General features: G+C 40.5%; 2 protein-coding genes across 4 annotated transcripts; one reads left to right on the forward strand and one right to left on the reverse strand.

The window, feature by feature from the left end:
* Nucleotides 1–1750: 1750 nt before the first annotated feature.
* sort1b (sortilin 1b) lies at nt 1751–20363 on the forward strand. The gene is made up of 20 exons (XM_072681768.1): nt 1751–2139; nt 3289–3348; nt 4709–4782; nt 4909–5011; nt 5291–5452; nt 5726–5799; nt 7719–7768; nt 8077–8204; nt 8381–8525; nt 8747–8902; nt 9537–9643; nt 9874–9976; nt 11774–11945; nt 12065–12255; nt 13185–13374; nt 14342–14458; nt 14651–14759; nt 14905–15023; nt 17515–17644; nt 17874–20363. Exons 1-20 carry the CDS (start codon nt 1885–1887, stop codon nt 17886–17888), a joined length of 2460 nt encoding a protein of 819 aa, XP_072537869.1. The 5' UTR covers nt 1751–1884; the 3' UTR covers nt 17889–20363.
* ngrn (neugrin, neurite outgrowth associated) lies at nt 20149–24348 on the reverse strand. 3 transcript variants are annotated; one of them, XM_072681770.1, is made up of 4 exons: nt 24223–24348; nt 22624–22897; nt 22423–22533; nt 20149–21653 (listed from the first exon to the last, which is right to left on the reverse strand). In XM_072681770.1, exons 2-4 carry the CDS (start codon nt 22842–22844, stop codon nt 21035–21037), a joined length of 951 nt encoding a protein of 316 aa, XP_072537871.1. In that variant the 5' UTR covers nt 22845–22897; nt 24223–24348; the 3' UTR covers nt 20149–21034. The 3 variants fall into 3 exon arrangements, with proteins under 3 accessions (XP_072537871.1, XP_072537872.1, XP_072537870.1); XM_072681771.1 differs by having other exon boundaries at nt 24029–24348; XM_072681769.1 differs by lacking the exon at nt 24223–24348 and having other exon boundaries at nt 22624–23082.
* Between the last annotated feature and the right edge of the window lie 69 nt (nt 24349–24417).

Here is a 24417-nt window from a genome sequence, read left to right on the forward strand (position 1 = left end):
ACACACACAAACTAACAGACAAAACTTTGATCATCTGGCTACTGAAAACAGAGTTGAAAACTGAGTTTAAAAATTAGTGATAATGAATACTGGTTCTGTTTTGAATGTGAGGGCAGAATGAATACATTACAGCATACATTTGTTAGACTGTACGATGTACATGTATTACAACTGAACATTGATAATTTAGTCACTCCATTGTTTATCGGGGTACATTGAAATTAGGAGAGAGAGCGTCACCCCTGCATCTAACTGAAATACTAACTTTAAAGTGCTGTAATACTGTAAATGCTGTTAAATAATACTGTATAATACTGTAATACTTTAATTAGCCTTTTCCTCAGCCCATACAGTCCACCCACAGAAACAAGGCTTTACACACAGACCATTTTAATTCAATGTTTTTGTGACGTCACAGAAATCATATTTACATTACGTGCTGTTATTCAGCCTATAGCCACAGTAGTCCAGCCCGCCCATGCACGTTGAGGGAGTGCTTCCGTCATCGCTGCTTCTTGAACGAGCCACAATGCAGGACAGCCAATCAGAACAGAGGTGCTTCTTATACAGCATAAGATAAGATAAGATAAGATAGTCCTTTATTAGTCCCGCAGTGGGGAAATTCACAGTGTAACAGCAGAAAGGGATAGCAGGACACTCAGTTACAAAAAATTTAGATAAATAAATAATTTACACTATATACACACAATATAGATAAGAATTAAAAAAGCAATAAACAATATTATTTACAGTAAAAGACTCTTAATTGCACATGGGGGTGGGATATTGCACATAGTATTCCCTGAACATGAACATGTGTGTGTAGTTAAGTGATCAGCCTTAAAGTCACAGTAGCCACAGTGTGTTAAATTCAAAGGAATGCAGAAAAAAAAGTAAACAGCTTTTGGCTACATAGACCTGCACAGATGTCTTTAGTGGACACAAGGGAAAAGATGATATTTAACTAAACTGCAGGATAATGGGCCCTTTAATGTGCACCCAGGTGTTATACGGTTCATATCATAGAGCAAAACACGCCATTTAGCACAGACATAGCACAAAATGAATGTGTTATAGAAAAGCGTGTATGTGCAGACAATATGTATATGCTGTTTTAGTACCATTTTATTTTTATTGTGGATTTTCTGTGTAATTTCTGTCAATGTGACATATAAGGACGATTCGTTTAGGACATAACTGAACTTGAAGACAGTGGGGTGTGTTGAGTGTCGAGTTAATTTATTTTACATAACAGAAATATTCCGGATTTAATTTCAGAGTGGAAAATGCTATGTTATGATATATCTACAATATAAAAAATATATAATCTATTATTTATGTGGGGCGAAATCTCCGTTTCTGGCTACAAACGATGTGAAAAGAGAGACATCTCAACCAAGCCCGAGCGAACCAAACCTCGTCGACTTGAGAAGAGCAGCCAATCAGAGCGAGTCCCGGGTCGCTTCAACCAATCAGCGCGCAGCCTCTGCAAGGTGCATAATTCTGCATCGTTACACATTTTCAGTAGTTTAATCAGCTCGCGGCGAATTTTCCCCTCCAATTGCCTAATCGTGGCGACAGGCGCCTTTACATTTTCCTTCACTGCAATAATTTGGAGTTCTGGCTCGCTGTGGTCTCGACAAAGCGTGTATTTTTGGCGAAGGGCGTCGTGTGAGAGTCTGTACACCCCCACCCCCTCCCCCTCCCCCCTCCATGCCCCCACCCCTCCTCCTCCTCCTCCTCCTCCTCTCCGGCCGATCCGCGGTGAGGAGCGCTAGCTCTCCACCACCGCCACTTTGTTTTTGTTGACGTCGTCAGCGGCAGAGGCAGAAGGAGTCGACGCGGTTTAATGCAAGTGGAAGAACTGAACCGACTGGGGGAAAGATGCCTAGACTACGCCACTTTCTTTTAGTTGTGCTGCTCCCAGTGGCTCTTAGTTTAGATTTGAATCAGTTTAGTGCATCCCGTAACGCCCGCTCGCTGTACGAGAAGACAGCCTTATCAGCGAGAAGTCAGCTGAAATCAGCAGCGGGGGGTTCTCCTCAGCACAGCGTTAAAAGAAGAAGCGCCGACCGACGAGGAGACACCTGTAATGCCCTGCAGGGATATAATTCCCAATTATCCGGCAACACTCACAGCGTAAGTTAAAGCCTCGCCGTGAAACTTGGGTTGAACCTTACTGTGTTTATTTAAACCTCCGCCTACAGCCAGGCTCTTTCACAGGGGTGTACTGAGACTACAGAGACAGTGAATCGGCCTTATTGCACGTCGCTGCTGCTGCTGCTGCTGCTGCTGTAATGCAAATCCATTGGCAAGCGTGTGCCAGAGGCTTTTCCCCCAGTGCTCTGAAACAGAACCTGGATCCAGCAGTTCTTCCATCTGCTCTTTCTGTCTCTTTCCGGGGTTGACATATCTCTGATTGTATCTGATCTGCATACATACACTTTTCTTTTCTTGTTTATTAGTATTTTTTATTAAACTTAAATGGATGAGTTTAGACATAGCCTGGCTGTCAGGTTGTAAAAAGAGACATTTCATGAATTGAGGGAAAACTGGGTTGACAGTATGGATATTGTTGTTGGCATTTTAGCCAAACATGTTCTACTGTCACAAATGCTTAAAAGCAGAGCCTCATTTAAAAGTGTTGGCTTGTTTTCTTTGGCAATCAGCAGTGAAGAAACATGTGCTGTACATGAAAGTTAGGCATTCTTCTGCTTCCGCCCAACCTGCACTGTGGGTTTCCAAACCTGCTGGTCCATTTCAGTCTGCCCTAACTCTGCGTTCATCAGAGCTGTTGTACTTCTCCAACACTGGCTTTCGTCCAAATCCAGAAGAATTTGTTTCTCGAATTGAGAGCCCCTCCGCATAAGTCCCAGGAGCGGCCGGGCATCAGCATCTGGTGCTCTAAAGCTCATTATGTAATGTTGGATCAAATTGAGACTTTTGGGAGACACTTGATGAGATGAGAGGATTCCACTGCTGACTTCATAGGTGTAAATACAGCCGAGAATAGAAAAGTGAAAGTATTTCAGTGTCAGTTCTGCATGGACACCTTCAGTAAACACTAAAGGTGTCAATGCAGATTGACACTAAAAACCTGTAAAACATGTTATATACACATGTATGTGTGTTATTGTGGCTGATCTCTATATTTTCCCACTAAAAAGCACTTCCACCAGGTAGTACACTTCCCTGTAGTACACTTTCTCTTTTGTCATACTGCACTCCCCTAAAATCTAAAACCTTCTCAAAATCAATAGTGTTCATGATTTCATTTTTTACTTGCAGTACAGCTTTGATGATCTTAGTGGATCAGTTTCTCTGGCCTGGATAGGAGATGGAACAGGGGTGAGTATGTGTACACATATTATTATTATTATTATTATTACATATATACATATATGTATGCAGTCTCAGATCTTCACATAAAAGTATAAGAAGGCAGCAAAGCTTTTTGAGGTAGTCGATTCCTCAGTTTGGCAGTTTTGACCGGAATAGTGAAGGTCAAGTTGAAGACCAAGGAACATGTCTGAGAGCACAGCTTGTAGGTTTGCTAAAAATGCTAATCAGACGTTTTTTCATACTCTGGAGTGGTGGTGCACTGTCCTACTGCAATGTATATATATATATATATATATATATATATTTACAGTGTCATCCACATAGCAAAACAAATTATTTTTGTGCAGTAGGACAGTGTATATACATATATATATATATATATATATATATATATATATATATATATATATATATATACAATTATAGAATTGATTGACACCAATCCAGGTGTGGACTAAAGCGTTATAAAGCCCCCCAGCATTGATCTGTGGAGCAGTGCAGCTGTGTTCTCTGGAATGATGGTGCTCCATCCAATACGTTTGGGATGAGGTGGGGGTGGTGAACATACAACACTAATGCTCTTGTCGAATTGTCAAATTCTCACAGCAATGCTCTACAAATTAGTAGGAAGCCTTCCAACAAATGCACAGATGCACAGCACTGTATAGTGGGCTATTGAGATCAGCTGAACTTGTGTTCAATACACACACTTGTTGTCTAAATAGGAAATGTGCTGAACAGGACAAATGTAACCTATTATGTTTCATATTTATGTGAAATTGACTAAACTGGATGAGGATCAGCACTGTCATCTACACATGTAGAGATGTATAGGAGATATAGTAGTAGAGATGCTTCATGGTACTGTTAAGCTACATTGTTTTCTTCATGGGAAGTTTTTTAATTGTCTACAAGTGTAAGCAGGAGTGTTCAGTGTGAGTATACCGAGAAGGAAATTGACTAATCATGTAAAGGTCATCAGTTTGCTGCTGAGGTTACAGACACCTTGAGAAAGCTGTCAGTCTTGTTTTCTTCTACTCGTTCTCCACTTTTCTCATTATCAGAAAGAGAAGTAACAATGAATGAGAATGAAAATGTTTTCAGACCTCGAACTCTCAGGAGTTTATGATGTGTATGCTGTGTTTGAGAGTATGGATCATGTACCAATCGATGATTATTGTTTGATGAGTGATTGCAGTCCTGTAGAAGGTGGAAACTTAGAGAACATGACCTAGAGTACTGGTCTGCTTTGTGCTAGAAGGCTGGGCTGAGCTTGCTGAAGATCTAGGAGTGGAGAGTAGAAGTCCTTGTCACTGTTAATTAAGTTGACACATGACACTCAAGTGGCTACTTTTTTTCTTCCCAGGTTCTTCTGGCCCTGACTACATTTCAGGTGCCTTTATTCATGCTAAGATTTGGCCAGTCCAGACTTTATAGGAGGTGAGCTGCAGTTGAATTTTGTCTTGCTTGGCTATTATTAGTAATATTATTAGTATTGCAGTTATTATTCAACTTACATGTGTGTAATTTAACAATGTATGTTCCTTTGTTCTTTCTCTGTGTCAGTGAGGACTATGGGAAGACATTTAAGGATGTCACAGACCTTATCAATAACACTTTTATCAGCACTGACTTTGGAATCGCCATTGGCCCTGAGAGCTCTGGGAAGGTGAGAGGTTGTTTTAGTAATGTCATGCATCCAGTAACTGATCTGGACTATTAAAGTTTAATTAACACCAACCATTCATTAAATATTGATTTATTTTGACACTAGACACTAGCCATGCAGGTAGGATTTACAGCCTGGCCTCCACTATGCCCAAAAATTAACATAAAGACCCAAGAACAGATTTGATCATGAATAATAACAAAAGGCAGTCTGGGCACGAGGCAGGGTTTTTCTCACAGCTGTACTTCTTTTTGCATTTCTTTTCTTACCCTTTTCTAGGTGATCCTTACGGGAGATCTGTCTGGAAGTGGCGGCTCCAGGATATTCCTCTCCACAGACTTTGGAAACAGCTTCACTCGCTCAGACCTGCCTTTTAACCCTCAAATGCAGATCATGTACAATCCTCAAAACTCCAGTGTACTATTGGCAATCAGCACCAAGGTGAGAGAGAGAGAGCATGTTGAACAGTTTTTTTTACTCCTGTTAGTCAATAGTGAACTTATTTTTTAAAGATCACAGTCTGAAGATGCACACGATTAGTGTATTTAGTGGTTATGGGCCTCAGTGAGAGGTTACTGAAGATAAGTCAACAAGGGTACCTGGTACTATATTAGTCATGTCTGTGGTTATTGCTTCCTGTTCTTGCTGTAGTTGAGCTGTAGTGTAATAGCACACCATAGGTCTTCTTGACTTTTATCTTTCTTGTTGTTTCAGAGTGACCTCTGGATTTCAGAAAACTTTGGTGAGAATTGGAAGAAGATCCATGAGACTGTGTGTGTGGTTAAATGGTAAGAATCTGTTAGACATTTAAATACTGAGCTCTGTGAGACCTTTCGAATGTGGCTGCTATAACACCAATGTGGTAAACTCTCTGCTGACTCATGTTGAGCATCGTCCTGCTCAACACAGCTCTGTGAAGTCTCATTTAGCTGCATTTTTACTTTCAGGATACTGCTTCATGTCTGTTTAGAGGGTTTTACCAGCCTTTTTGAATAGAATATGCTTACACCAAAAAGAAAAATATTCTAGGCACTTCAAAGGAATGTGGTTGTGCAATTAATGTTTGACTAAGATGGCACAGTGAAGGACCGGCCCAACTGCTCTGTTTCCATCCGCTTATGCGCCGAACAACAGCAGACTTAAGTACATTATTTGTGCTCTGTGTGGGAGCATGTATGTGTATACCTATTCGCTAAGGACACTGCAGCAGTAAAACCCCGCCTTGCCACCAATGTGAGAAGCTCATGCTGTTAGACCTGACCTTGGTTAGATCGCCTGATTTCTTGACAAATAGGTCACGCTCATGTAGTCAGCTCTGGGTGACGAATACAAAGAACTAAAGGGAGCAAGTTGACACCCAGGCGTGCGAAAGGGCCCACGTGACTTTGCTGCATTTCTGTGCTGTGACATCAGTGTGAGGTGCCATGTTTCCTTATTGGCAGAACTTGTATTAGCAAAGCCAAGTGGTGCATGCGAAGATGACCATTAAAGACAGGGTTGGAGATGCAAGTCTGAATAATACAGTTAATAAAGATTTCTGTTACACTCTGTTGAATGTATTTAAGGTCCAACAAAGCTGCTACTGGGTTGGTGGTTATGCTCGGAGGGTGTTAGTACAATTGTATTGGCCTGTGACTGACGTGGCCCTTAAAAAAAGTATTGATTGAGTATTTTGGAAGAATTGTTAGAGCTGTGGAACCCAGAGTAATATCTTTCCATGGGGCCTAAAATCTCAGGGCAGCACCCCTGGTTATACTAAAGATGTGCAATGTAACAGTAGCTAAGTACTTAGTTACAACATAGTCATTCAGTGTTAATTATTACAGAGATGGTTGTTTCAGGTATGTTGGTAGCAAAAAATGGAAAGCTAAGCTACTTCAGTTTGAAAACTCTGATCTAGATGACAGTGAAGATGCTTGTCTCAGGTGTTCAGGTGTTTAACTCTCAGGAGTTAAAAATGAATCAGAGAATGAAAGTGTCATCAGGCCTAGAAGTGCTCTGTTTATGCTGTGTTTAAAATGCAGATCTTCACTAGAAGGCTGGGCTGACCTTGCTGAAGATCTAGTAGAGGAGAGTAGGAGTCTTTGTTACTGTAAATTAAGCTGTGACTGGATCTTGCTGTAGTCGAGTTAATGTGAAGATGCCCGATCACATGATTCCTCAGGCGCATGATGCACAGTAGTGAAAAGAGTCTACACTTGTGTGTGTGCATGTGACTTGTGTAAGTACGCTTGCACAAATTGGCTGACACTTTACGTCAGTCTATCTGAAAATGACTTTTCCACACGGCTCTGAAGTGTCCCACTTGAGTGGTTCGCCATCGCAGCTTGGATGTTTCCATGGCCTGTTACCGTAGCAGCTCTACATCACGCCTTGAACGTTTCCATGGTCCGCTACCGTAGCAAATGTATATTGCGGCTCAGATGTTTTCCCAGGTCTGCCACCAGAGTGAGTGTACATTTTGGCTGGGACGTTTCCTAGATTGGTGATGTCTCTACAGTCATGTCTTGGAGCTCGCTCATCATGCGAGTGTTAGCATTCTTATGATGAGCTGATAAACTTTTTTCTCAGCTCTAATGGACTCTATCTGAGTCAGCTAACTGACTTTACACCTTTTCACCCTGTGCCTGCTGTGGCACTGTGTGTGTTAAGGTTGTTGTTTTTTTTTGTCTGATATCAGTCATTTCTGTATGTGTCTTTGTTACAGGGGTACAGACAACACACTCTTCTTCTCCACAAACCTGAATGGGTCCTGCTGTAAGTAACATTTCTTACAGCATTGTCAACCTAAGGTGTGGTGTGCTGGTAATGTGGGTCGTGTCCTTCCTTATTGGAGTGTTTCAGTATGCATGTGTGTGTGTGTATTCCTGTTATCTGACCAATTTATTTATTTAACGTTAGGTTAACTTTTAACTTTATAGCCAGGTATCTAACATGTTATTCTTAAAATACTCTTTTCTCTGGTACATCCATGACAGTGTACAAGCACTGCAGGATCATAATTATATTGAATGTTCCCATTCACATTTTCCTCTGAGGGCCCAGTGTGTGATTCTGCATTTTAGATGACAGAGGGATGCTGACTTTGAAGAAGACTGTAGACAATGGGCAAACAATTAAGACAATCGCTGAGAAGATTTACTCCTTTGGGATTGGTGGCCGGTTCTTGTTCGCCTCTGTCATGACTGGAACAGTAAGCATTAAGCTGTCAGCACTAAGGAGGTGCTGTATGTGATAAGATGGTGTGCGTGTGTGTGTATAAACTCCTTTGTGTAGTACTGTGCACAGCGTTTCCATCAGGGCTGTTGTGTGAATTGGTGTGTATTTAGGTAAATATATGTTGGACCTAACACTGTGTATCTTTCTCAGGGCATGTTGCGAATGATCCATGTGTCTGTGGATCAGGGTGAGGTGTGGAACATGGCACAACTTCCTCCTGTAGGACATGAGCAGTTCTACTCAATACTGGCAGCCAACAATGAGATGGTCTTTATGCATGTGGATGAACCAGGAGGTGAGTTTATACTACATATATTAGCAAGAAACAGGACCATGTACTGTATTTGGTGTCTTCAGACTACAGAAAAATAGAAAAGGCTAAATCTATTATTCCAAATAAGTAAGAAAAAAGGGAAACTAGGTCAGTTTTATTACTAGTGTGTTTTTGACAATAAGGCATCTGTATTTTACTTCCTTATGCTTTTATAAGTCTTGATATCGTTTCCTTGTGCTCAGATACCGGCTTTGGCACCATCTATGTGTCAGACGATAGGGGCATGGTTTACTCCAAGTCTCTGGAGCGCCATCTCTACACGGCCACTGGGGGCGATAATGATTTCACCAATGTTACATCACTTAGAGGTGTATTTATGACCAGCGTGCAAGCTGAAGGTAAGCTACATAAGAACTTCTATTAAAATAGAAACTTCTATTAAAATAAAAAATAGAAATACATTTTGGGACCCCCACTACAGATAAGCTAGTACACTGAATGTCCAAATGTTCACACCCCTTCTAATGAATGCATTCAGCTAATGACACATACGTGTCTGTGTACAAACACACACAGACATAGCTTCTCTAGTCCCAGTGTATTGCCTATAGTATAGGAGTAGATAATCATGAACCTAGAGTTAGGGTATAAAAGGGGTGTAGAATGGGTATAAAGCCCCCAAGCATTGAGCTGTTGAGCAGTGAAACTGTGTTCTCTGGAATTATTGTATTCTGTCCAATACTTTTGGGATGAATTAGGAAGTTAGGGGATGAGGTGAGGTGGTGGTCATCCAACTTCCTGACTTCACTAACACTGTTTTTTGCTCTAACATCTAGTAGAAAGCCTTCCCTGGACAGTAGAGACAGATATTTCAATAGCAGGAGAACCTTTATTAATACCCTTTATTTATGTAGAAACAATGAATGAGCAGGGGCCCCAATACATTTGACCATATATTGTATCTTAAACCCTACCTGAATGCTGAAATGTAATAATAATGAATTGCTGGTATTCCTTATTGTCCACTTGTAGATGGCTCTGTGCAGACTGTCGTGTCATTTGACCAGGGAGGAGAGTGGGTGCCCCTGAAGAAACCAGAGAACAGCGAGTGTGATTCCACAGCTAAAGATAAAGAAGTGGTGAGGGAAATGGTTAATTTGCTGCAGTGACAAGCTGCATGATACTGCATGATACTGCATGATACTTATCGATGTATTTATCTATATTGTTATCTATGTGTTGGTTGAGGATTTTGTTTTATGGCGAGTGGACTATTTAAAATGCTGTCTATCATGTATTGTGTGTGTGTGGGTGTCTGTGTGTGTCTGTGTGTGTGTGTGTTAATTTGCTGTTTGTTCTCTTCCTGCAGTGTAGTCTACATATCCATGCGGCCTACAGTATCTCCATGAAACTGAATGTGCCAGTGCTTCCTCTAAGTGAGCCCAATGCTGTGGGACTGATAATCGCTCATGGTAATGTTTTGTGATGATACAGACACATACACACACACACACACACACAATCTCTTTCTGTCTTTTATTCAATCTTACTCACACAGCAACTGTGACACAGAGGCACAGCACCTGTTTAAATTCTTGCCACATCTTATGCATACAGTGTTAGTAGACAGTAGACCGACTGAGCTGGTTAGGTAATGTTTTATGAGCCTAACTCACCCGCACCTGGGATCCTATCTACATTGACTTGCTGTTGCTAAGTCAAACACAGCAGTGCATAGTCAAATTACAATAAAACATACTAACCCCACTAAGTGTCTGATCTAAGGTTGCAACATAGACAAGCTTATCTTGTATCAGGTTACCTTACAAGTAAGAATTTAAATGTAGAAGCAGTCTTGAAAAGGCACAATATTTAGCCTATGTGTATTCACTACTTACTCTCCCCTGGAGGAATTGCCAGCATGAGTGCATGTCCATATTCTCTCTTATAAATTAGAATAAAAAAAATGGACAGATGGTTAAAGTCTGCAAAAGGATGGCGATATAATGATATTATCGTGGAAATTTAATTTTGAAGTACCCCATGTGAGTGTGACAGTGTCTTTCATTTATTTCAGTCATGTTACTTACAGGCTGCAGCTGCCAGTTTAGTGATCTGTTGTGTCTTATTGGGAGAATGATGTAAAGTAAAAAGATACAGAGTGGTGCAAAATAATGTACCTTCAGGAGCATGGTGCAACATAAAACAACATGTAACTACATACGTCTACAGCAAACAAATGCGCTGGAACCCTCCTTCTGGAAGCTCATGTATTTTTCCTCTACTTTCTCATTTTTCCTAAGCTCTTGTGTGTTCATAGCCACTACTTCTTTTTAAATGATGCACACAAAACAATGTGCAGGCTGATGGGAAAATGTCACACTGCAGTTATTAAACAACAACAATGTGTTTCCATTGGTTTAGCAGAGCGACTCTGGAAATCAACTATAGAAGCTTGTGGAAAACCAATTTACAACTAACATTAACATTCAGTGGATCTCCATCTTTGGTTTGAATCCAAAATATAATATTATAATACAGCTGAACTGGAGGTTTGAATCATTTTTTCTGGACTAGCGTGTTCATTTTCTCTATACAGGAGAGCAGATAATGTGTACCTATGAATGTACCAAAAACCAAAACAAAAGGTACATAGAAAGCCTAAAGGGGATAATTTGCATACCATCACACATTTAAATTAGCTTAAAATTTGATTGTATCAGTCATTTTTCCCAAGACTGTTTTTCTCCAAGTGTCATTTATATCAAATGCAATTTGGGACGGTATATAGACAAAACTTTATCATATGTTTGTTGGAGTAACTGTCTCTACTGTCCAGGGATGGCTTTTTTAATAGATTCTGGAGCACTGCTGTGAGGACTACATTAAGAGTGTTAGTGAGGTCAGGGTGTTGGATGATCGCCACTCCAACTCATCCCTAAAGTACTGAATAGAGCACCATCATTCCATAGAACACAGTTCCAATGCTGGGGTGCTTTATACCCCTCTAGCCCACACCTGGCATTAGGCATAGTGCCAAAAGGTTCATGTTTGTCTGCTCCAAGTAGTCAGTACTTCTCTACAGGGCAGAACGTCTCTACAGGGACTAGACAAGCAGTGTCTGTGGATTTGCATATCTGTGTCACAGTATCTGCATTATCCATACATATATTACTGCCATTAATAGGGTGCTGTAGGGTGCAGCATTGAGGCACTTGTTGTGTTAGTGTTCTAATTAGACTGGCTTTGGCTTCCTCTTGCTCTCTCAGGAAGTGTGGGTGATGCAATCTCAATGCTGACTCCGGACGTGTATGTGTCTGATGACGGTGGATACTCGTGGCTGCGTGTGCTTGAGGGCCCCCACCACTATGCCATCCTGGACTCTGGAGGTCTGCTGGTGGCTGTAGAACACAACCCCACTGAGCCCATATCTCAGATCAAGTGAGTACATTTGACATAAGTGGCTGGTGGTTGAAGAGGCACAGTTCAAGATTAGCCGGAGGTGTGAAAGCAGGTCATTCAAAGGCTTAAGCACTTAAAACACTTACCTTGTTTATCAGGTTTTCCACAGATGAGGGACAGTGCTGGCATGTGTACAACTTCACCAAGGAGCCGCTGTACTTCACTGGGCTTGCCTCGGAGCCGGGGGCACGCTCCATGAACGTCAGCATCTGGGGCTACAGAGAAAACCTGTTCACACAGTACTGGGTCTCCGTCACCATCGACTTCAGAGAGCTGCTTACTCGCGACTGTGAGTGGCGTGTGTTGTTCTTTTGTTTGAGCCTGATGTACAAAAAGCCCCTGGTGCTAATTCATGATTTATTACATGCTTCTGATCCTGCTGCATCAAAACTAGACAGTTCCAGTGTATATTATTTTACTCTGTTAAGCTAGGACTGCCTTGATGGACGTCTCAGAGGTCATGTCTCTTTTGACATCTGAATTCCAGTATAAGACAAATGGTAATGTCTGGCATAAAACCTGACATTACAAACAGCAGATCTGTTCACTGTGACATGGTTCTTACTGCACAGTGTGGGAGCTGCTCTGCAACTACTAGGCTAACAAGGACTGTCTTGATTAAAGGTGCTGAAGAAAATGCATGTATTGAGTAAACTAAAGAGACACTTTTCAGATTTTTAAAAAACCCTGTTATTTTGCCCCAGAAACATGCTGATAGTTAACTTGTGAAAATAAAATGCTAAGCTCTGCTTTTAGCATCCTATTAGTATCCTAGTGTACTGTGTCTTGCTTTACACTCTAATATGAACAAAATATATATATTTTTGCCATTTTTCACCATCTTACTAGATAGCGTTGCTGTACTCTCTAGGTCCTCTCTGTGTCAGGTTGACACGTGTGGGGTTAGCTAACGAAAAAAGATTGTAGCCAGGTGGCCTAGTGTTTGCTTTTAGCCTTTTCAGCTGCCCATGAGGTATAATAATGTTGGATAACCACATTGGCACGAGTTGGCCTAGTGGGCCTCTGAAGTAGCTATTGCACTTAGCCTTGAAAGGCTTTAGCCAGTGTGCTGGCTGTTTGTAAATGTTTAATGGTGTAAATATAATAAGCCTGTTTTACAGCTTTTGTTTTACTTATATTTTACTTTTTGCTTTTGAAAGTAGATTGATGTCTCCTTGATACTGACTGTCTGTCCAATTTTCCTGTTTGCTTTTCTAGGTGTTGACAACGACTACGTGCAATGGCTGGCGCATTCTGATGACATCAGCGACCCTCAAGATGGCTGCATGCTTGGTTATAAGGAGAAATTTCTGCGGCTCAAGAAGGACTCTGTGTGCTGGAACGGGAGAGATTACATTGTCAATAAACAGCCCACGCCATGTGCCTGCACACTGGATGACTTCCTGTGGTCAGTGTCCATACTGAAGCTGCAGTTCCTGAATGCAGTCAGATGCATATCACCTTTAGACTTTAGCAGAAGACTACGTTACAGATCATTTAATCTAGTCCGAGGCCAAGTCCATATCTGTTAAGTTTCAATGCATTATTCATTAGCCAGCCAGAACCCCTATTCTAAACTCTCAGCAATGATGAAGTTCATAACTCAAAACACTTTGTTTACATGATATAAGCCCAGAAATGGACAGTACTCCAAATACATACTAGATCTCGCCAGGCGCGCATTGTAACTTATAACGCAGAATGCTTCATAGTAAGAGCAGTCAAAAATATCAAGGCCCAGTTCATTTTACACTGCACTTGTATAGATTTAATAGAATAAACCTTTCAACATTATTAAGTGAATTTATTGTTTGGTATCAGTTAAGTACCTCTTCACACACTCCCTGTTTTTCAACTAAAATGTATGAGATGTTAAAGGCTAAAAAAAATATAGAATGAATGTGTAATTTACAAATGATATTGCATCTGTTGGATTTCTGTGTTCTCATTCTGGGTTTAATATAGTATAGTAATAGTAAAATTTTAAGTGGCTCTGAGAGAAATCTGGACTCCATAGCAAGTTAAATTAAATTTTGCCAGTGTGTAGATCTTCATTAAAAACAATGAATTTGAATTTATATATGTATGTGGTGATCTTTAGGTTCTTTGGCACTTTAATAGCATTGCTGTCTAACCAGCAGTGAAAGCAGCATACCTCAAGCTTTGTTTCAGTTTCATTTTTTACTTTTATTTTCCGCAAGGGCGAAGTGAAACCACATTTCCAACCTATGGACAGCCCTGGTGGTTGGCTGTCAAAAAAAAAAAAAAGAAACGAGACCAAGATCATAACAACCAAAGTTTCAGTGCTTGCAAACAGTCTCAAAATGTCTGAAAGTGTTTTTTAATATCTTTCTCTTTCCCCTTCCCTCTCTCAGTGACTTTGGATACTACCGAAAAGAGAACAGCTCTGAGTGTGTCGAACAGGCCGAGCTCAAAGGCCATGACCTAGAGTTCTGCATTCATGGCAAGAAAGAACATCTACAGACCAATGGGTAGCACACTTCTTACTCATGTGTCTATTGTTTAGTTCATGGCCACTATGTTTTGTACAGTATTTTCAGGAAATTATATGAAGAGTGTAGTCATCCTTTGTCTTGTATTATTAACCTAATGATGACAGACAGAAAAGGTAAGGTAAAGGTATGATGATGGCAAGATTAAATGATTACTGTCCCTCTTTTCAGGTATCGTAAGATTCCAGGGGATAAGTGTGAGGGAGGCAAAGAACCAGAAAGAAGAGTGATCGATGTGAGAAAAAAATGTGTCAGCAATCTACTGGACCCCCAGATGCAGGTGAGTTCAGTAAGTGGGTTGCATGCAGAAATACAGTAGAGTGGGTGAGTAAACAAGAGCGGTTATGAATAAAAGAAAGCAGTAATAAATGCTTTAATGAAAACTATCATTTTTTTCTTTGCTGTAAATCTTTTGTTCCTGTTAGACACAGAGTGATGGGAAACCCTCACACTCTGCCCCTATTATTGTGACAGTGATAGTCATCCTGCTCGTCAGCTGCATAGCTGGGGTTCTTTTCGTGAAGAAATATGTCTGTGGAGGAAGGTGAGATTATTTTGTCTCTTAATTTGAAGCTCCAGTAATTAGAAATACAACAGTGTAAGATATGTTGTCAAATTGTTTGGTACGCCCCCTACAGTTCAATATGCACATGAACCCCTGTATGCCATGCCATAATTTCCAATTTCTGTACGTATTTGTTGTGCTGCAGACTGCATGCATGGTGTATATTCAGACCTACTGGACAGCACCAGATCCTCTGTATGCAAATATGACCCCTCCAGCGCTCCATGGCCCAAAATACATGATAGATATTAAACCTGGGGCCCAAACTACCGTTTCATCTCTAGCTGTGATAGAATTGTTGTATGTCCATCTGTATGATTTCTTGTTTATCCATCCACAGATTATTACTTGCCCCTAAATCATTTTAAGCCTATGTGCCCTGTATCACATAGAAGTGTAACCTGCTTTTTAACAGGAGATGTACTCAGTGCACCACTTGCATCACAGCCCCATGCTGTGCGTGATATGCGCCCATGTTAACCAACATATTCTTTTACACTGCACAGTAATGTGTGCATGCATGTTAAAATATGCATGAGGGTCTATTTCTGCTGAAAGTTATCTGATGAAACTGCACCTGGAATCAATACAAGATTGCAAGTGTGAATATTTGTGTAAAAATACCAGAACATGACCATAACTATTAAGAGTACAAGTCAATGGTTTTGCACTGTTCTCATTTTCCATGACATACCTATCAAAGGCTAACATCTGCTTGTACATCTGAATTTAATTCTCCATTCATGGATACACAGAATTTTTCATATCATGACACATTGGATCATTCACTTGTATTACTGTATTAGTATCGCAATATATATCACAGAAGAAAAACCATTGCAGCGTCAGTTTCCCCCAATATCGTTCAGCCCTAGTTTCTACCTCTCTAGCCCACATCTGGCATTAGGCATGATGCCAATAGGTTCATGTTTATCTGGTCCAGAAGGTCCTGTGCTATTGGCAGTACATCTCTACAGAGATAGGACATGCTGTATGTGTGCATTTGCACATCTGTGTCAGCAGTGGGTGCCACTTAAAGTAGCTGAATGCATTCATTAGGAGAGGTGACCACAAACATTTGGACATATAGTGTAGATCACTTTAGAGTGACGAGTGTGACGGACCAAAAAGTGAAAAAGCTTTAAAATTTAAAAAAAAAAAACACATAATCACATTTTGGAACCGATACATGATATTGAGTTTCAGGATATTTTGATGAAAGGGATTTAGCTGTCACCATTATGACAACCCCATGTTCTTCATCTGCAGTGTGGCTGTGGACAGGGGCGTTTGGGGACATGTCCCTGTCAATTTATTTTATTACCTAAAATTGTCCCCACCACTATTTTGATAGCCAGTTAATTACATATGTATAATCAAATACATCATCATTTATATTGGCTCTTCAAAGATATAACTCCCACATTGTTCCCACTGGGTAAAAAAAAGACAGTGTTTGTTCGCTTTGTTCCCACCTAAACATGCAGCGATGTGATTGCTGGAGTCAAGTGCATTTTGGAAGAAAACAGCACAGTGTTTAGAGAGAGGAGAGATCTCGCTAGAGCACAGTCGCGTAGAATTCTGTCACAGGTGCTTTGAATCAAGTTAAACAGAAATAAAATCATTTGTTCAGTGATATGAAATGTAGCTAAAATGTAGCTGATCTGTAGCTGATGTAGCGGATTTGTCAGCTGATCTGGACACAGATTAGAAATTGTCTTGCTAACGTTAGCACTGTACAAACAAAAAGCTAGAAATCTAAACCTTATTGTGGCAGGGTGTGCTGTAGGGTGAGCTTTGTGCCATGACTTTTGACTTTTTGTGTTGGCATTATACCGGTTGGCCAAACAAGAGGAGCTTTCTTAATTCTTCTGTTACTTATGACATCTGAAATGAAATAACATTTGCCAGTAAGTCCATGCTTGGCCAGCTAACTCATAGCCAAATCACAAGTTCCCTCCGGTTTTGTAAGTTTTAAAGCAAATTCCACCAAAGATATTTCTGAAAAAAAAAATAAAAAATCACTCAAAGAACGACAATTCTGAACCAATAGTGTATTTAAATTACAGTTTAGTGTTTTTGCTCATTTATGCACATCAGAAATGATTTTGATCAGTTTTCTGGGCTGACTGTGCTTTAGTAGTACTGATACATAACATTTGAACTATGATTATTTGCACAGCTGTACAGAAGTTAATTTTCTGCAAATATTTATATCAGTATGTCTCTACAGAATAGTTTGTATATAGATGTCTACTGATAAAGTACTTTTAGTACTTTAACTTATTACTCATTATTCTCTCTTAGTGTAATACCTGTTAACAGTCTGTTTGTTTGTTACATGTCATACTGTATGTGTTGCTCTCACCAAGTAAAATGTCTTGTATTCCTTGGTGAAATAGAGTTTCTGATTCTGTATAAAGGTGTGAGGTGTATGGATTCTTCATTACCTGTACTTTGAACCCTGCAGGTTCCTGGTGCACAGGTACTCAGTCCTGCAGCACAATGCAGAGGCTAATGGCATAGAGGGAATGGACGAAGCTCTGGATACAGATGTGGCTGGACATGCCAAGATTGGCTTCCATGATGATTCAGATGAGGTATGATTGAGAACACTAAACGTAAATAATCACACATAAAGAACTGTGGCTAAATAGACTAGACTGCCAGAGTAAAACATTGGCAAAACCTATGCAAAGCAAGGTTTCTAAGAAGGTAGGAGCCATTACTTTGGTTTTGCATTCTCCACATGTATGCAAAGCACTCCAGACAGAGGGCACCCATTTGCGATTTGCTGCAGTACATGACAGTGCTGTTTTTGTCCTGCAGGACCTCCTGGAATAACAGTGATGATTCAGCACCAGCAGGAACAGGGAGATCTCTGTCTCCTTTTCCCTCAGGCATTTTCGCTGCTGTTTTACTCCCTGCTAGAAAGCACATCACAACCCCAAGACTCTTCAGCGCCCCCACCCTGCCCTCCTCGACTCTCCTCGTGCTCTACTTCTACTTGCTTACCTAGTAGAGTGAACTGCAGTTCCATTGTTCTCTTTATAAGGGTATGTCATGGACATACCTGTAATTAGTAACCTGAAGAACCAGAGTAGCAAGCCTGTGTTTAAATGGCTAGACCTTAGATAATATCTTGCCTGGGGAGCACAGCAAGGTCTTGTTGGTTTAACTGGACGAAAATAGGAATGGGGTACAATTGAGGCACTTATATAAAATCCTTGTAGGTTCAGATTCATATCATGGCTGGTTGTTGCAAATGAAGGTGGCACAAGTCAACAAATGAATCATTTCACCTCAATACTAGACCGATTAATTAACTGTGGTCCCATGAGTTTAGATATATTTTGAATATCCTTTTGACAGTCTCTGCCCTCAGTTCTTGTGAAATATGATATGATCATCAAAAAAATTCTTATTACATTTTTGCTCATTTGTATGAACTGAGGATCTTATTAAAACAGCAATACAAAGTGTAGATACCATGCATCTGCAGGTCTAGGCACCCACATAGGCTGTAACTTTCTCGGTTTCTTAAAAAGGAGAAATGAAGGAATATGTAATTTACCTAAGACAATGCTACTGTGTAGACAGTTAGCATAATCTGTCTTGTGGCTGTATAGTTTATAAACTGCCTTCCCAAGTAAGGTTTATTTATTTTGCAGAGTGGAAGGGAAACGTAATATGTAAAGAAATATGTTGCGCTTGTATCAATATATATATATATATATATATATATATATATATATATATATATATATATATATATATATATATATATATATATAAATTGAACTCCAGTGAATTTATAGACTTTTCATATAAGATGTTTAGACTGCACTGTGAAACATGAGGCTCACTGCCAACTTCTGAAAAGTAATTGTTCCAGGTTGTGAGCACAAACTTGATCTTCCAAAATTGCAGGCGAAATTGGTGGAATTGGAAAATAATACAATTGTCTTAGTAGCGTTAATGTGGTGGAAACTAATAATTATAGCAAAATACAATAATTGCAACATAATGTGAGCAAATAATAATTATTCATGTTGTAATACAGGGCTCACCAGTCTTATCCACAAAGAGCCAGTTTGGCTACAGGCTTTCATCCTAAATAAGCTGCAGAACACCAGATTCTACACCTGATTGAATCAACTGACCAGTTAGATCAGGTGAGCTCTTGCTTAGCCACACCTGGAAGCCACACCAACCCACCTGTGGATAAGATTGGTGACCCTTTCGGCAATATGGGCAAGATCCCCCTCTCTTGATATGCCCCACTGTGTTTAGCTGAGGTTGGAGAAGGAACCCATTCAGTTGACTCCTGCTTTTACAGTTTTACTATTCGAATGCAATAGAACACTTTACCTCTTTTTATAAGGATGTTCTTTTTTTGCCAGTTTTTCAAGATAGTTCAAGATAGCTGGAAGCAAGCAATCCTTGACTGGATTAATAATCTCTGGTTTAAAGTTTCTGTAACACAATCCAGTGTCCCCCTTTTAGTTATTGTTAAAAGAAAACTCTAGAATAGTCTTTAAATACCACACAACCCATTTATGATGCAGTTTGTATGTATTTGTTCGATTTAGTTATTGAATCTTACAGCATTAATCTGTTATACATGGCAGTTGAGGCTTAGTTGCACAAATTTGAATGGGTTTTATTTATTATTCAAGAGAAGTATACAGATATACATGTACACGTTTGTTCAAGTGCCTACAATGGAGGTCAGGGGTGTGCCTTCAGAAAGAACCGTGAAGTTAATCTTGTTAAATAATTAACTGCGAGGAAGCAGATCTATCTATCTAATTTCTTTGGGAATTACTGGGTAACTGGAGGTGTTGGAATAGTTTAACTCCTCACTCGTCTGTCTGAGCGAATATCTTTCAGTACAGGCCGTGTGTTTAGATTGAAGGACTTTGAAGGATTTTCATAAGGCTGATGACTTCAGATTTTGGCAATATGTTTTGAAAAATGTAACCGTTCTTCTAGATTCCACTTTAAATGGTACTCCTGTGCATGCAAACTTAGCAAACAGACATTACACCCCGCTTGGCGGTAAGGCCGGGGATGGTGGTTGCAGCACAAGTGAAGACTAATGTTTTTTTTTGTTTGTTTGTTTTTTTTTTACTTGAAGTGACGTTTTCTGCTTTCAGAGTCATCACATTTTTCTTGCTGTTGAAAATCAATGTATATAATGGTCTTTAAGGCACGCTCTCTGTAAATATGTACCTGCAGCATCTTTGTACTAGCTGTTTTTGCTCTGTATATTTGGAAAATGAAATCTGTTTGAAAAATAAATTGACTTGTCCCCTTCCTTTGAGGTTTTTGGGTCTCTTCAAACAGCCAGATTTCAGTGGGATGCCCGGGACACAGTTTTAATTATTGTTAATATTTTTATAATTCATAATTTATGAAAGATTCCACCAATTCTATTCTTCATCATCACAGCCTGGAGTAAAACACCACACTTTCAGATTAAGCTCAGGAACCAGAGACTTTTGACCTGTCTAAACAAACAAGACTGATCTTGTACAGTGATCTGGCTCCAGGTATGCTGCTCTACTTGGAAGTTCATATACTGTCAAAGTTCATTTTCACATGAAACAATGTGTTCTCCCCACACTACAAGATGTTGAGGTGTAAATACTGAATATGCTTACAATGTTCTAATTGGTGTGGATGTAGCCAGACTGTGAGGATACTGGAAGGGTAAAGATTAGACCTTTACACCCTAAACCACAGGATAATCTGAAAAGATAATTGTTTAAGACCAGCCTGAATTCCAAAAACCTTTCAGGATTGTTGGCATGGGTTAGCCTCTACACTACATAGGCCTAATTATCCAGTACTGTGGCCCAGGCATTAAATAATGTATTTTTATTTTGTGCCGTTTATTACTATACAAGATCATCTGCATATTTTGCATGTTTTTTTATTTCTTAGAACATTTAAAAAACAAGGGTAGTGGACTGCTAGTGATTGTCTCATATTCTGTAAAGAAAGTTGCCTTCACTGTCAAAAAACTCCCTGCCTTTCTGTTCCACCGCACTGGGCTTTTCATGGAGCGTGAGGACAAGCTCCTCAAGTTCTGTGTCTGTGAGAAACACCCCACCCCAGTCCGATTTGTCCTCCCTCTCTGAACCCTTTGCTTCTTTAACATCCATAGGCTCGAGCTTCTCGCTGGGCTGTTCTTGTAATGCGCTCTGCTTCACAGATGGGGCAGTTGATATTTGGGACGTTCCTCTCGACAGTGATGTATGTTTACCACCAGAGGGAACCAGTCTTGTCTCAAACTCTGCTGGAAACCATGATTCAGGGATCTGGGCAGTCAAGGCACCGGTGTTACCCGAGGAAAGCATGGGTGCCATAGAACTGTCAGGCATAGGCAGTCTTGTCCGGTGCTTTTTGGATTGGTCAGTTTGACCATCTCTGAGAGCAAGCGGTCTGACTGTGACCAAGACTTTCGCATCCTGCTTAAGCTTTCTGTCTGGAGCAGGGGTGAACTTGCTGCGGAGGACTCTGGAGATGACCTCAGGACTGACCGAGAAACCATGCGCTAATTTCTGCAGAGTCCATTCCTGTGGCGATTCCTGCTTTAGATATCTGTGAAAAGATTACCAGTCAGGGTAGTAAAAGCATTAGTTCTGTGGAAAACATACATTAGAGATGTACTCTTGCCATGTTTTAACAGTCTTAAGTCCAATACCAAATACTAAACTTTCTATGTGAGAAAATTAGAACACCCAATAAAAAAAACCTTTGTCTTTAACACACTAATATATACAGTCACAGTGGACATTTGATCTTCATTTTAACAATACTGACAGATGAACAAATAAAACTGATAATGTATTCACAATTTTATTTAAATGTGCTAAACAGAAATAAGATTTCCATGTGAGGAAAAGGTTAGGACATTCATTAATAGTTAAATGTCTTGATTTTTTATACATTCAAATTGCTGTCCTCAAAGTGGATAAAGCTAATCTACCAATCACATTGCACTGTCAATTTAATCAATTTAATAACCCTTGTTTAAAGAAAAACAACTGACAATTTTCTGGCATGTTTGAAATACAGATTCCTTGCCATGTGACTCCGTTTGACCAGTCAGGTCTCCCCCCCCAATCATTTAGAGGGCATCAGTTTTTGACATCAGACTGCACAACAGGACAGTCAGTGGTGCACATTCAAATATTCTAGTATTAACATGGAGATTAAAAAAACAGTTTTGGAATTGTCTTATTTTGTAGCCAAGTGACAACAGTTTGATGTACACAGTGACACATCCATGTGCCAAACAAATGATTCAACTATAACAATGTAAACACAGTTACAAAAAGTACTAAAGTATACAAAGCCATACAAGTACCTTATCTGCTCAATGGCATCCCAAGTCAGTCTCCTCTCTGGGGCCCCACGTTCACTCATCTGCCTCCTGATCTTGTGAAATTTGGTAGCGTTCCTTCTTCTTCGGTCCTCACTGCAGAGACAATGGGCATCAACCTTCCACAACCGAACAGTAAAAACAGAGGAACTGCTATTCCTTTCCTAAATTGAGTCTGTGACTTACTTCACAAGGGAATCCACTTCAGCTTCCACTGCATCTAAATCAAGGTCCTCCTCAAAGGCATCCTCATTGCTTCTTCTTCTGTTGTTTGAGGCTGAATGCCTCCCAACAGAGCTCATCCACATGCGTGCATCGTAACTGGCATGGCAGCAAACAGGTGCACTTCCAGACCTCGGAAATCCAGCAAGCTTCACCAAGCTGACCACCCTTAACAGGCTGGGCATGCTGACGAGCAACCGAGAGCCTTGCGTTGGCAAAGATGATGTTGACCTATTTTCTAAAATAAATAAATAAATAAATAATAAAAAACAACAATAATACAAGAACACCGTCATTATCACAGATATGATCTCCTCAACTGGTTCTGGAGAGCCTGTGTCTCCCTGCTCAAACACATCTGAATATCTTATTGGTTTAGCTATATGGTGTAGTCCTTGAGCTGGGGAATCAATCCATGGCCCTCCAGGACCATCAGTGAAGAACCCTGCCATGTGACTGTATAAGGCAGGGCTCTTCACTGATGGTCCTGGAGGGTTGTGAACAGGAATGTCATATGAATTTGAACAGGATTCACCCACACAAGCTCAGGACTGTTTAAAGATGTCTGGGTTAAGAGAGTGAAAAGCAGTGTGTGAACTTTAAGTGGCTGTATTGATGCTTGAAACAGACTAAATGGGTAATTTCACCATATTGTTCAGTCATTGAGATGTAAACTTTTGAGTGATTTGGTATAAAATGGTTACTGTAGAGAACAGCTCAAAAGACAGCAGTGCTGACAGGAACCTGGGGTTGTGATCTCTACGACCCAAATACAGCAGTTTTATTTTTCCCCTGGAAAACTGTGTTGATAAACCACAAAACATCAGTAAATCCAAAACTATTAATCCTACAACCTGCATGTGGCTCACACTCCAACATGTAAAAACAAATACGACTTAGGCCAATGTAGCTTAATGCAGCTTTTAGAGACATTGCTGACTTTGAATGCATCATCCCTTCCCCCACCACTGTGAGCTTTGTGACTTTTCACAAATCGGTCTATTTATAATCTTAATGCTTTACAATAAATGTTTTGACCACTGTGGTCGCAGTAGCTGTGGTCCCACCAGAGGGCTGAGTAGCACTTCCACGTTGACCCGAAAGGGGGGGCTCTATTGCGCACTAGATTTGTTTAACGATGTCGATGAATAACTTCGTCATCTGTACGAAATATTCCCCAACACGTGCTACGGGTTTAATGAAAATAGCGAATGGTGACAGAGATAAGCCTTAATCTTTCGCCTTAAGCTGAACAGAAAGTCAGGGACTAGCTAGCTAGCATGGACAGCATCCTAGCTGGCTACAAACTGTGCTAGAAAGGTTAGAGATGGTGAATTTGGCTTCTTATTACTCCAATTTTCCATCCCACCTTAAAAAGGAGGCAATTCAGCACCCTAAAGTTACAGCAGCGCTATTTAAGGTGGAGCGGCTCAGCCTCGTTTCACGCCGCCACACGGTCAGCAGGGAAGTTACGCTAACGCTGGTGCTAAGTCTTCTAGAAAAATCCCCTTCGAGCTCTGCAAACAGCACCAACCGTTTGTACAAACAAACAACGATAAATACCCGTCTTAACGTCGCGCACTGTGCTACTTTGCCCCTCTCTCTATAAAGCCGCCGAGCTGTAGTTCAACCCGTAAACACTCCGCTCCGCACCAAGGTCGCACACCGGAACTCTTTAACACATGCGTGCGCGCGCGCGCGCTCCCGCTGCGCGCCACCGCGTAGCTGCGCGCGCCGCCTCCCTTGAAGCTCCTGCCC

Source organism: Salminus brasiliensis, chromosome 6 (genome assembly GCF_030463535.1).
Source record: "Salminus brasiliensis chromosome 6, fSalBra1.hap2, whole genome shotgun sequence".
NCBI lineage: Eukaryota > Metazoa > Chordata > Actinopteri > Characiformes > Bryconidae > Salminus > Salminus brasiliensis.

Bases quoted from the DNA above. Each gene is read 5' to 3' on its own strand.
- ngrn (XM_072681769.1), bottom strand. From the start codon at position 22,955: ATGACGGTGTTCTTGTATTATTGTTGTTTTTTATTATTTATTTATTTA. The intron at 22,534-22,623 runs GTAAGTCACAGA...TTGTCTCTGCAG, and splicing joins GAAGTGGATTCCCTTGTGAA to TGAGGACCGAAGAAGAAGGA. The intron at 21,654-22,422 runs GTACTTGTATGG...ATCTTTTCACAG, and splicing joins GATGCCATTGAGCAGATAAG to ATATCTAAAGCAGGAATCGC.
- sort1b (XM_072681768.1), top strand. From the start codon at position 1,885: ATGCCTAGACTACGCCACTTTCTTTTAGTTGTGCTGCTCCCAGTGGCT. The intron at 5,012-5,290 runs GTGAGAGGTTGT...ACCCTTTTCTAG, and splicing joins GCCCTGAGAGCTCTGGGAAG to GTGATCCTTACGGGAGATCT. The intron at 12,256-13,184 runs GTGAGTGGCGTG...TTGCTTTTCTAG, and splicing joins AGAGCTGCTTACTCGCGACT to GTGTTGACAACGACTACGTG.